The sequence below is a fragment of the Spinacia oleracea genome, chromosome 2 (genome assembly GCF_020520425.1).
Source record: "Spinacia oleracea cultivar Varoflay chromosome 2, BTI_SOV_V1, whole genome shotgun sequence".
Lineage (NCBI taxonomy): Eukaryota > Viridiplantae > Streptophyta > Magnoliopsida > Caryophyllales > Amaranthaceae > Spinacia > Spinacia oleracea.
This window is the reverse complement of record NC_079488.1, coordinates 68431216-68445563: the sequence shown is the minus strand read 5'-3', so window position 1 is coordinate 68445563 and position 14348 is coordinate 68431216. Positions and strand designations below refer to the sequence as shown.

Genomic DNA, 14348 nt, shown 5'->3' with positions numbered 1-14348 from the left:
GCTGAGCGAGCGGCTTGCCACCAACGTTCAAGCCACTAATTTGACATTTTTCTCTTCCTTTCCGTCTTTATCATCCTTGCCAGGCTCATCTTTTCTCATCTTCCTTGGATCATTTTAGAACATGCTATAACAAATTTTAGAACATGCTAATATATTTAGAACACTATTGAATAAAGATAAAACATGCTTGAATAAATTAAGAACATTGTTTGATGAAGTTAGAATATGCTTGAATACATTTTGAACATGCTTGAATAAATTTTAAACACGGTTGAATAAAGTCAGAACGTGCTTGGGTAAATTTAGAAAGCTTGAATAAATTTAGAACATTCTTGAATAAATTTAGAATATAGTTGAATAAATTTATAACATGTTTAATAATTTTAGAACATGCTTGAATTAATTTAGAACATGAGCTTGAAATTTTAGAGCATGTATATATGTATATGTGTTGACTAGGTTCTCATGTTCTAAATTTAGAACATGTTTGAATAAATTTAGAACATAGTTGAATAAATTTAGAACATGGTTGAGCAAATTTTGAACATCGTTGAATAAATTTAGAACATGAGATTGAAAATTTAGAACATGGTTGAATAATTTTATAACATGCTTGAATAAATTTAGAACATGAGATTAAAAGTTTAGAACATGGTTGAATAACTTTAGAACATGCTTGAATAAATTTAGAACATGGTTGAACAATTTTAGAACATCATTGAATAGAACATGCTTGAATAAATTTAGAACATGAGATTCAAAGTTTAGAACATGGTTGAATAATTTTAGAACATGCTCGAATAAATTTAGAACATGGTTGAACAAATTTAGAACATCGTTGAATAAATTTAGAACATCGTTGAATAAATCTAGAACATGGTTGAATAAATCTATATGCATGGAGAGTGTAAAAGTGTTCTTACCGTAAGAAGTGTTCTTACATAAGGAGGTGTTCTTACCGGATCCCTCCCCTTCGTCTTACATAAGGAGGTGTTCTTACATATATATATATATATATATATATATATATATATATATATATATATATATATATATATATATATATATATATATCCCTCTTATTCTTTAAATTACCCATGACCAGCATCTCTTCTTCCACCTTCGTCTTATCCTTTACCACCTCATGATGTTGTCGTAAGAAGATGGATTTGTATGGTACCAAAGCCATGATAGAAGCGAACCCCGTGCGGCTGTGTCAGGATTTGTGTGTTTTACATGATGTGAGAATGGAAGGAGGAGAAGAGAGAATATGAAATGGAAAAGACTTGGGTGTTATGTTTTGGTTGAGAGCTTCTTGGTTAGGAGAGGATTGATGAGATTTTGATTATGAAGTACAACTTGATGCGTACTCACACGATTCAATGTAAATGGCATTGATTTGTAATCTTATGTAAAAATGTCCTAATTATACGTAAAGCTTCCTTAATAATGGATATACACAAGCATGTACCGATATACGCTTAGCTACTTTGTTTCATAAAATTCATAAATAAAACTTCTATTACAACTGTAATATTTTATATATTAGATTAGATTAGTGTTTGATTTTGAATTGAATTGAATTGAATTTTAGATTTATTTTTAATTATTATAGTGTTTAATTTTGGATGGAATTGTATATATAATTAATTTGTTAATTAAAAATATCTACGTGGAAAAACAATCCAATACGAAAAGTGAGTCAAATAATTAACATGTTATACTCATCTTAAAAAAAATTTATTTTAAAAAGGAAAAATAGTCAAGAAAAAAGAGATAGAATAGTCAAATAGATAGTACGATTAATTTATATTTTGAGATAATTATCAAGCATGTAATAGAGTTTTATTTACGTTAAACCTTTGATATTTGGATCAATATTTATATCATAAATTTGAATTATGATAATTATTATCATCATCATAAATTGGAATGGATAGGTAGCATAGTTAATGATAAATTATTATCTTTAAAGATATTAATAAAGAAAAAAAGAAAAATAAAACAATCAACTAAGTACTACGTCGAAAATGTAGCAATCACTAAGGGGTGGACTAAATAGAATATGGGGAAAAAAATAAGGACAAAAAGAGTATATACTTATACAAAATATATGTAATGATTTTGTTGAGATTACATGAATAACTAACTCGAGTTTTCCCATTATTGAACTACGGAGTAACCATTTTAATTTATAACTCGGATTTTTCATGAGTACCTTAGGCATGAACATTTTAAATATTAAGAAAATATTTATATTCCAACTTGAATAGGGACCTACTTTAACTTTCTATTATAGGTGTGATTTTAAAAACACCTATTTATATATGATGATATAATAAGACAAACCACGACTTTGTTTACAACGCTCTTTAGAACTTAGCGAGCCAAAGCCACTTCCGCTAATGATTTCCTTAACGAAGATTGAGCGGTTGGGTTGGTAAACATTGAGAAGTTCCCTTGAACACTTGTTGGACTTGGACAACAAAGAAAGGAACGGGAAAAGAGTAATGACACGAGCTGGTTGCAAACGACTTGTGAATTACTCCGATCCCAAGCCCAAAGAGTCACCAAAAGTGACTCGAAAAGCATGCTATGGTTTCCTATAAGGAAAGCAGCGTTTAAATATGAGTTTTTGAAAGCAATGAGAAACAATCTCATGCATCGCTAACCTAAATTGAGAAGTAACACATGTTAATCTCAATGATCAACAAACAATAAGGACCCATGGACATAATTCCCGAAACCTCACTTTCAAGCACACTCATAAAGACAATAGAATCCTTTTTAAACCTCACATCTCCTCCAAATTCCAGCCATTAAACTACGGAGAAGGGAAAGATACTAATTATCCAAACTTCCATGTACCAATTAATAAACCCCAAACACTACTTCATCATCAATCTTCCAACTTAGAAGATCCCACATAGGACCTCCAATCACAACTCACGCTTTCGAAAACCATAACGAAAAACCACTTGCAACAATCTCATAGAGGGAATTAACAACAAAAACAAAGATCATTAACACTACAACAACTACCCAAAAGTGACATCTAACACAATGCTTAACAAAAATAAACAATCACAACCAAAACAACCACCAAATCACACAAACAGGAGGCACACACACAAACCCCATGAAACACTATTTTGGCTAAAACTTTTACCAAAACAAATTTAAGAAGGATTTTACTTGGATAGTTAGATATTATTATATGTGTTTTTTTCAAGCAAGCCCATTGTACTTATTGATAATAAGTGGTGATTATAGTTTCAATTACCTTTAATAACAAGGATTACATTCACTTTTGATAACTACATTGTTTACGATAAATAATGATGAATATAATGAATCAAGCAATTGTGTCCAATGTAAATACCCGGCCGAAAAATTTAGAATGTAATTTTAGTTTTGTTTGTATGCTGAAGAGAAATCTGCCATTTGTTCACTAAACTATGATTAGAAATGGAGTTTTTTGAAGAGCATTTAGAGTGTTCACGTAGAATTTCCATGGCATCATATAATTAACTAATATTTTAAATTTATTAAAATATATATAAATAATATTAGAGTCTTGCTATGATTAAATTGGTAGACAATATAATAAAGATAGATTCCAACAAAAATATACTCTATTTCCCTTCTACCTTTTTTGTATTTATATACATACCGAATATAAGTTTTAAGTTCCTTTTTCAATTACTAGCACCCTCACCAATCTTCTACATTTTTTGTATAAGTTTTAAGTTCCTTTTCCAATTTACTTAAAAAAAAAAAAATTCTTTTACAATTACGTAGCACCCTCACCAAGCTGAGGAGGAAGTCTTTGTCACAAGTGACTTGTGTCCATATTGGACACAAGTGAGTACCAATACAGAATTTGGAGTACCAATACAGAATATGTTAGTACCAATACACATTATGTGAATACAAATAATAACACATATGACTTATATTGGTAGTATTTCTAAGCAATTTTGCATTTTGTTACTGACATATTATGTATTGGTACTCAAGATGATTGTATTTGGATCACTTGTGTCCACATGGACACAAGTCACTTGAGGTTTAGAAATCCTCCCAAGTTGAGTACAATATTTATTTATTGTAAACCACCGATAAATAAAAATTATGAACGAACATACTAAAGTGATGTTATAAAAGTATAAAACTCTTTATGTGGCCAAGAAAGGCTTGAAACATGACACTCAAATCTCATCCCTTGTTATTCCTATGCGGTGGTCACGCTTAATCAACTCATTCTCTCTCCTCCGCAAACACACCACCACCAACGCTACACCAACACCATCCTCAACTTTCTCTCTCCTCAGAAATCACACCATGTCCACACCCGAACCCATCGGCCCATCAACCACCAAAGTGGGTTGGATCGGTACCGGCGTAATGGGTCGATCCATGTGCGCTCACATTCTCAAAGCCGGCTACAAACTTACCGTCTTCAACCGCACTATCTCAAAAGCCCAACCTTTACTCGATCAAGGGGCCCACTTAGCTACCTCCCCCGCCGAAGTCGCCGCCCAATCCGACGTCGTTTTCACCATCGTAGGTTTCCCATCCGACGTCAAATCAGTTACCGACGGTGTACTTTCTCTCCTCCGACCAGGTGGAATCCTCATTGATATGACCACTTCCGATCCCACCCTCGCCGTCGAAATCTCCACCGCAGCCGCCGCTAAATCTTGCGCCTCAATAGACGCACCCGTCTCCGGCGGCGACCGTGGAGCTCGCACAGCCACCCTCTCCATCTTCGCCGGTGGAGATCCCGCCGTGGTGAACTCCCTCTCTCCGCTCCTCTCCCTGATGGGGACCACCTACTACATGGGCGGTCCCGGAAAAGGGCAATCGGCGAAACTAGCAAATCAAATAACGATCGCTTCGACAATGGTGGGTTTAGTTGAGGGTATGATTTACGCACACAAGGCGAAGTTAGAGCTACCATTGTTCTTGGATGCGATATCGAAAGGGGCGGCAGGGTCGAAGAGCTTGGAATTATATGGCGGGAGGATATTGAAGAGGGATTTTGAAGCTGGGTTTTATGTAGATCATTTTGTTAAGGATTTAGGGATTTGTTTGAAAGAGTGTGAGAAAATGGGGATTTGTTTACCTGGGTTAGGGTTAGCTCATCAGTTGTATCTTTCACTTAAGGCTCATGGGGAAGGGGGTTTGGGTACTCAAGCTCTTGTTTTGGCTCTTGAGAGGCTTAATAATGTGTCTTTGGACTCCGGTTCGGGTTGATAATTGATTTCTTAGCATTTTTTCTTGTGAATTTGTAATGAGGTTTAGATGTAAATTACATTCCGCTTTAAAAATTAAAAGTGGTAAATAATGGTTTTTTTTTTGTATAATGGATGACTTGATGACTTTGCGTTGTGCAATGCAATCACATTTGGGTTTGGGTTTGTCTTTCAATTTTCCACTGTATGTTGATTTTATGATTTATAGGCAAATTATTGGTATCTACTCGTAATATGGAGGAGGGCTGCCCAGTCAATCAAGTTAAGCATATCAAAACTACGGTGAAGATGCCGTTAGCTACAAAGTACAATAGAAGGAGAACAATGGTGGGAGTATTGGAAAGAGTTGGTAGGTTGTTTACGATGTTGGTGAGTAAATCGTCAACTTCCTTCAACAAAAAAGTAGGTATGTGAGATGGTCCAAGACTTTGACCGATTCAAGTAATTGTTATGATATTGCGGCGTTCTGAAACAACAATTGTGGGCAATTATATACTAGTTGGGATAGATCGTATATTAGTTGAGATAGATTGTATATTATAGAGATAAACTGTATAAAACAAAGTTGTGATAATACTCAATATGTTGTTAGTTCGTAAATGAGAAAAAAAAAAGTAAGAGATGTGAGAGAGAAACAAAGGGGAGAGATGAGAGGGCCATGGATGAAATAGACGAGAGAAGGTCCAGAAAATTAGAAACCATTGATGATATAAACGAGAGAGGTGAGAAAAACTCAGAAAAGTAGAACCATTGATTTCCTTTTGCAATTCCCCTTCTACCCATATTTTCTGGTTTATTACAACTCTGCTACTTAATTGACTTGTTTTGCCAATCAAGGAGATTATTTGGAAATTTCTCTAATATGGAGTTCTCCGTAGTCCATTTTATGATTCATTTTCTTACAATTTTCATCATTTTCTCGTCAATCAGTGATGATAAGAGTGAGGCTTACAATTTCTTTTTCCTTCCTCTAATTTTTCGTCACCACCACGTTAGTATTAGTATTAGTATTTAGTATTTAGTATGGGTGTCAATAAGTGGTGGACAAAACAATAAAATTAGAGCTAGAAAATGTATCAATAAGGAACAAGAGAAGTTTCCTGCTGAATTGCAGCTACAGAGAAAAAAGATGACATATCTCTCATTCGCCCCTCATTACACCATATATAGCCAGGATGACATTTTCAGGCCAATTCTCGAAACACCTAACCCGGATTTTAAATGTACAACACTCGTAGAAAGGGCAGAACAGCGAGCTTCATGCCATTTTTTCATGCAGCAAGCAGAGCCCGTTTGGCCATAATTTATTCTTCACTGGGGCAGCAAAGTCTAAAAAGAAAAAAGAAAAAAAAAAAGAAAAAATTTCCATGATCTCTAAGGATCTAAGGAGCTTGAAGAAAGTTATACAAAATTGAGGATGTAGGATCTTGTCATCAAGATTCATCTTCCTCGAGGTACTGGGAATGCGACGCTGCTAGAAGAGCAGCACCAATGCCTGATCCATCATTTGAGTGCTCAATTACAATAGTTTCAGCGACTTCATCGCCTAGGAGCTCCTTCAAAGAGTCCTCCATGCACTCCCGGAATTTGGCGTAGTGCTCAAACAACCCTCCATCTAATGCAATCACAGACTTCTGGTTCTCACCTTGCTTCAATGTGTCTCTCCCTAGTTTCTTAATAATACCCAAGATCCCGGCTGCAGAAATGCAGGCCCCACGTGAAGCAATGACGTCACATACGTCAACTATAATCTTTCGCACCTTTAATGATGAGTTTGGTATCTGTGATGGCAGAAGAAGAACAAGAAGCATATTATGGTGTGTAACAAACATATAAGAAATTTTCAACTCTCAGCAACTCTCAGGGGTTGACAGTAAGTTAAATTGTAAATCTTGTATTTGAGTTGATAATTACATATCCAAGGAGGCAGTTAAAAGGGAAAAAAGCCAAAAAGTTCAAGTGAATTACCCCAAGGACATCCTTCAGTTTGCTCGCAACAACTTTAAGATCAGGTGATGTGTCATGATGCATGGCAGACATGTCTGGTGTCCTGCCAAAATAACAAGATTAATTATGACTCAAACATACCAAATCATAGTTAGGGATCATTGAGGGAAGCTTCCTCAACTCAAAGTCACCAGGCATACAAAATACGCGAGACTGAAACAAGGAAGTAATGTGGCTTTGGAAACTCTAACACAATGTTCAATCTTAATGTTCATTCTCTGAACCCCTTGCAACTAAGCTTCATACTCCCAAATCTATATTTATATATTAATTCCAAATATTCATCTTAACCTAAACACTGCTCAAGTCCATCTTACTGCTTTCCTCAAAATGATTACTTCACACTGGCAAAATATTGTTAAAAGTTCGGTTGTCCCAGATGTGGGTTATGAATTTATACTTGACCCGTTGATCGTCTCAAAGCTGGACCAACTTTTTGGAAGGGGGGGAGTATTGGTACAATATTCGTTTTCTTCTCCATTCAGACCTTACATGCCCAAATTAGTGAAATTATAATCACTAGTAAACTAGCAAGAAACGGGATAAAAAAAAAAAAAAAAATATTTGAGAACAGTTCAAGATCCACCACTGTATGTACAGGAACTTGTCTATTACTCTATTCCATCTACTAGCAACTAATAAGTGACACTAATTACTAAACCTAACACAAGAATAGAAAATGCACCTTAAGATGAATGGAGTTTTCAATTTTGATGGGACTGTATCACCAAAAAGGCTGGCCTCGTCTGCCATCCTATACAAGACTCTTCGCACAATCTCACCCAAGTACATTCCTGATATCATTTTCTCAAATATCTGTCACAACGAGTGGTTATTGTTTAGAGTTTGTAAGATAAAAGGTCAGGAACAAAACAGAAGGGGGAAAAGAACAGAAATCTCACCTGTTCACCAGGATTCAAACTTTCTTCATCTAGTGCTATGTCATATTCAGTCAAAGGTAAATACGATGAACGGAAATTACCCCACTCCATGTTAATTACCTATAGAAAAAGTAAAGTAATTTTGCAGTAAATATGAAGTCAGGAATACACAGATTTGAGGGTCACGAGAGAAACAAAGAGAAGACGGACAGAAAAAGAAGACGATAAAATTTGACGTTGAGGGAAAAAAGATAAAGGATAGCAGAGAAGGCTTACCATCTCCCCTGATTTGGGCAAAGGACCATGCCACTTGTGAATTGCACTAGCACGTTCAACGTAAGCTGCGTTTGTTCCAGTACCCAATATAACAGCAGCAATTACATCTTCTTTATAGTACCTACCTCCAGCTAGGGTTCCAACTGTATCGTTGACCTGAACCATTATAGAAGATAAAAAGATAGCAAATATACTGTAAGTTCAGAACATTTACTTACAGAGGAGAAAGTAAAGACAAAGGGTATGGCCTTACGGTAAAACATACTATAATCACAGAAAATTTCAAGCTGGGAACTTACCAAAGCTGTCACACGCATATCTACACCTTTTCTTAGCATGGCCTTGGTCAATTCAGCCACCACATCTTCACCAACCTATATGGTATCCCAGGAATGACGAATAAGCAACCATAGACATGTAGGAAAAATGTATACTTTATTGCAAGTTTGCAACTCAATTAATGTGATGAACGTAAAAATTATACGACACTTCCAGAATATTTGTTTATTTATTCAGTTGAGCCTGAAAAATAGAACATAAATCCTCAACAGCAGCAGCCAGCAGGTATCAAACATATATGTACCTTACCTAAGATATGATTCTCTTGCATAAAAGAGTCAGCATAGTCAATTAGTGTTATGGCTGTTACTAGTGATGGCACAGATGGAACTCTCAGACCTACAACACTGACTTAAAGAGAAAATCTACTGGTTCTGGGATTTCTGAATCAGGGAAGAAAAGACAATTGGGAAGTGATGCAGCAACCTTGGCAAGTGAAAGCAGCAACCAGTCAACCACAGACAAAAACCAGCTCTATTTCACATGTCACGACCATCCTTAAATAGACCTATTATAAAGATTGCCAGAGGATTTATCGAGTAAGTGTTCCACCAGCCATTTCTTCCTAATTGACCCCAATAAATGTATCAGTTCCAAGACTTCCAACTAAATAGACCAAAACCAGAAATCCGATCATTGCAATGCCTAAATTCCCTCCACGTTAAGTAAGCTCGTCAAAATTGGTAAATCCACTTTAATTGTCCTCCAAATTAGTTCAATTTTTACAAGTTGACAACATTTCCCTTCAATTTAGCTTCAAAAGGAAATATGGATAATTTAGACGTAGCAATCATGAATGAGGTTTTTGAAAAGAAGCCAATGAAGACGATCGTTACAAAATAGAGGGAGTATATAACGACATGTTCCTCTGACTTTCATATTCACAACTGGAACACATACATGCATTGAGGACTGTAGATAGGGAAAGAAGCAGAACGCATTGAAGACTGTAGAGAAAGTGAGAGAGGAGAGAGAGAGAGAGAGAGAGAGAGAGAGAGAGAGAGAGAGAGAGAGAGACTAACTGTATCTTCTATATTAAAGCCCTTGGTCCATCTTATAAGAGTCCCTGATGCGATTGATGTCTGCTTGACAGGGAAAGAGAAGGTAAATCCCAGCTCTCTCTGTTTATTGGGTTCAGGATGAAGACCTTCACTTTCCGTTGCAACAAATTTGGCTAGGGCTTCGGCGATATAATCAAACAGTTGCTGAAATCACCACGATTTTCACACTTTAGAAAGAAATCAAGAAAAGGAAAGGTTTTACAGTTATGTACTTATGTGTGAGCCAAATCAACTTACTTCTGATGTACCAACCATCAACTCAGGTGGAATTGATACTTCGTCAAATTCTTGTTCGACAACACGTTTTTCTTTGCCACCCAACTTTACTCGAAGCACTCGGAAGTTGGTGCCGCCAAGGTCTAACGCATAGAACAGTCCATGCTCGTCCCTAGATAAAGGAAGACCAAAGATTAAACAGTGTCTTGGACAAGCACTACAAAATATACGAGTTTAGGAGTAACAAAAACATGAAAACATGCATCCAGTTTAGTTGTTGACTCAAACCTTAACCCAGGAATGAGTAAAACTGATAATCCTGGACTAGAAAAGACAAGGATACTGTAGTAACTTCACTAACTTGAGCCTCATTCACTTGCAGAATATGAGGCCCTCTACAAAAATCTTTCTTTGAAACGGCAGATTGATTGGACAAATTCTGTTTCAAACCAACATTAACAAACAGAAAACAACATTTCACGGCTTTCGATTGGAAAGAATCATTCTAGCAGTAATTGCATTTAGAATGTAAACAGCTTCCATTACTATGTTTCTCATGCACGCATGAGCAAATTTCATTATTCCCAAAGCGAAGAAGCGATCATTGAAATTACCCTCTAGAATTTCATGGGAAGTATACTATGAAATATGCATCAGAAATTCTTTCATTTGCACAATCTTCTCATCAGTGGTTTGACAAACAAAGGTTATGGCGAGGTAGGGAATAGAAGCGAATCACTAAACCCAATTCACCTTCACATTAGTTTTCATAAATGCTTCCCTTCTGTACAAGATTTCCTTTCAATCGAGCAATACAAAACCTATTCTTCACCACAATTTAGGAAGGAACCTCCCCTTTGCTTTAGAATAATCAATAAGGTTCCATGTTAACTTCCGTATTACTTACAATCTAAGAAATCCTTTTGCCTTAAAATGATCCTCCATGGTATATTCCAACTATTTTTTTACACCCCCATCAATTCCCTTAGTCGGCACCAAAACTTTGCTTAGACAATTTTAAGACTAGTACTTTTAAATCGCCAAGCCATACACAAATTTGAAGTATGCACACACTACACTAAAAAGGATGATAAGCTGCAAGGTTCTCCCTCCGTTCCTAAACACACGTCTCTTCAGGTGTGCACATATATTAGGGAGTTGTAATTGCATTAGGATTTCAATCTAACAAGTAGGTAGTGCCTTGGTATTTAAGTGATAAATAATACTTTATGAAATAAGAACAAAATAGATGGACAGCTTAATAAGGAATGGTGGGGAGAAAAACAACAATAACACTCTTCGCCTGTTTCGCATTGATTTGATACAGCATGGAAGTGGAAAAATTAAGCAGACAATTTCAACTATTTAAAAAAGAAGCTAAACCATTTTCTGGAACAGGAAAAAAATCATCTTTTTAGGAAAGAGTGCACGGAAATTTGCATAAAAACTAAACAAAGAAATAATTTATGGTAAAACCAAAGAGAACTAGGATAGTTCCACAAGTAAAAACGAGGATCACACAATATAACAAATGTTTTCATTTATATCTTCATGAGAATGGCAGCTACTGTAGATTAAATGAGACATTCTAATAGTACGGAGACACTGTTAAGCACTTAAGCTAGTCGTCTAGTCTATATGTCTGACCACTCAATCAGCTGCTGATATCTAACACAAAACAGTCACAGAACTAAAAACAAAAACTTGAGATTTCGTACACCAAAATAATAATTTCTTGTCTTTGCTGACTCAATGGCACCACACTAATTATTCTCCCCAGAGTCTACACTATACACCTAAGCATGCCAACTCATATCACCAACCTTAAAGCTTAATCAGGAAGAATCCCTACTCAAAATGACCAATAATAAGCAACATACCAATCAGGAGTGAAAAACAAGTTAAGACAACTTCCAAAATGAACAAATTTGCTTTGCCTATTGACGGGCCAGACACAGCAGAGCGACAACCCGGGAGCGGATTCCCCATCGGTTGGGGAAAGGTGGCGGCTTTTTTTGAGGGATATAACCAAATAGGGATGCTTTGAAACTAGTGATTAGCTATCAAGTGTGCACTCTATATTCCTATCACACAAATTTCCATCAACACTTCCCAAATCAATGTTTAATCCAAACAAGCAGATAAACTATATCTACCTACCCTTTCCAATGTCCATTCTACTCAAATCAAAATTGGATCAATTACTCGATCAAATCAACAACCAAAAAATATAACAAATTGTCATGTCCTAACACTAATTAGATCATTGATTGGCAACAATCAACAAAAACAATTTGCAAAAGAAAGCCAAAAAATTGAATTACTCCAAACCCACTCAGAATTTTTTTATAAAAATCTAATCGAAATCAAAACTTTATAAAAATTCAACAAAAAAGCTAATCAAAATCAAAACTTTATCATAATTTTAAAGAAAGAGAACGAACCCAGTGGGGAGATTGTCAACGTAGCTGATGAGCATCTTGAGCTTAGAAGCACCCTCAGATGCAAGACCAGCGTGCATCTCAACGGTCATAGCATCAGCCACCTGTCTAAGCTTACCCAAAGGGGTCCCACAATTGTCATCTAACTCCTTCAGTATTGCCATTACACGACCCCACTTGCTTGAGCTCTTCATCCTCTGTCTTACCAACACCGCTGCCGCCGCACACACCGCCGCTGTACATACCACCGCTGCTCCGACCGCTGCCTTCCTCATTTTCTCTCTATGTAACGTCCACTAAAAAAAAATCAGATGGGTGCTCTTCAATTTGATTTTCTCTCTCTAATTACAACAATGGAAAGAAGATGGATTAATTTGGCATGTTGGGAAATTTTGGTTTCTTTCTTTCTTTACAAGATGCAATCTAGAGAGAGAAAGAAGGGAGAGAAGGAGTAGATCCGGGAGAATTTGATTGGGGAAAATTCAGATGAGTTTTTTTTTTGGAGGGACCGGTTTAATCGGAGCTTTGCCTTGAGGTGGTCTAATTAAGGTTTTTTTTATTATTATTAATCTTTATATTTGGGTTTTTTGACTTTCTTTTTGAAGGTTTTTTTAGTGTTTGTTTTGGAAAAGGGACCTTTTTTTAGTTTTTCTTTGTAGAGGCTTAAGAGGGTGATCCATGATGTCTTGAACGGTGTTGTTTATATACTATGGGGAGAGTTGGGAGATGAGTTTTGTCTATTACTAGTAGAGTTAGATAACATGATTTCTTGCACTTTTTTTAAAAGATATCTTTCCGATTATCGAAAGATTTCTATTTGAGTTATCGATAGTCTATTGTATTCCGACTAATCTGTATTATCCGTTATAATTTTTACATGATCCGCTTTATCTTTACATGTTTTAAATTCGTCTTCTATCATACTCCTCTTGACACTAATTTATTGTATACAATGTACAATAATCTACAAATTGGTAGGAGATGGATAACACACTTTTACAAAGAATTTGTTACATAATAGACATCATCTCTATTTAAGGTGGAACAATTTAATTCAACAAGTTATTGGTTTTTAGGGATAATAATTAATATTTATTTTAGGGATGATAATTAATTCCTTAAACAATGTCTCATTCATTTGGATTAACAGACAAAAGAGTATCTGTTCGATTCATGGATAAGATTACGAAATACAAGTGTAGGTTAGACTGTCATGCTTATGTTTAGGAGGAACGCATGACCCGGATACTTGTTGAAACTACACGTCAATAATTATTTGAATATTGGAAGTTAATAAAAAAAACATATAAAGTCACCTTCTTGCATGTAAAATTTTATTAAGGATAACAAGATATACAATATTACAGGCTTATATATATATGCGTTTGATTTTTTAGTTTAAAAATGCATCAAAAAATCACATATTAATTGGGATAATTAGTTTTTGTTTTAACTTTATATTTACCAATAAATGAACTTTTATTCTTGTTATTTTTTCTTTCCCAATTCATAAGAGGAACAAAATCAGAATTAAAAATTAAATAAAATAAAATACAAAACATGCTAAAAATAGAATCGCGGAAGAATAAAGCGTGGAAAAGCCACACTCCTATTATCCTCATCTAAGATACGACTAAATTCTAACGGAACACTTTGTAAAATATGAACCTTAATGCTTTAAGCGACTCCTTAATTGACAAGTCCATCCGTCGTGTGATTGCCTTCGCAATAAATGTGAATAATCTTCACCTTCCAATTAGCACATGATATATTGTTAGAACGTTGTGTTAATCAAGAAGTTTATGTTTATAGTACTCTCTCCGTCCCAATTCAATTGTCATATTTTTCATTTGTGTCAGTCCTAGTTTA

General features: G+C 35.4%; 2 protein-coding genes across 2 annotated transcripts; one reads left to right on the top strand and one right to left on the bottom strand.

Moving 5' to 3' along the window:
• Positions 1 to 4171: 4171 nt before the first annotated feature.
• On the top strand, positions 4172 to 5433 carry LOC110775513 (probable 3-hydroxyisobutyrate dehydrogenase-like 1, mitochondrial). The gene has a single exon (XM_021980113.2). The coding sequence runs from the start codon at positions 4237 to 4239 to the stop codon at positions 5257 to 5259; it is 1023 nt and encodes a 340-aa protein (XP_021835805.2). The 5' UTR covers positions 4172 to 4236; the 3' UTR covers positions 5260 to 5433.
• An 853-nt stretch (positions 5434 to 6286) lies between these two features.
• On the bottom strand, positions 6287 to 13193 carry LOC110775512 (hexokinase-1-like). Its single transcript, NM_001426320.1, has 9 exons — positions 12483 to 13193; positions 10060 to 10210; positions 9784 to 9966; positions 8722 to 8796; positions 8423 to 8578; positions 8168 to 8266; positions 7951 to 8081; positions 7227 to 7308; positions 6287 to 7039 (listed from the first exon to the last, which is right to left on the bottom strand). Exons 1-9 carry the CDS (start codon positions 12752 to 12754, stop codon positions 6692 to 6694), a joined length of 1497 nt encoding a protein of 498 aa, NP_001413249.1. The 5' UTR covers positions 12755 to 13193; the 3' UTR covers positions 6287 to 6691.
• Positions 13194 to 14348: the final 1155 nt, after the last annotated feature.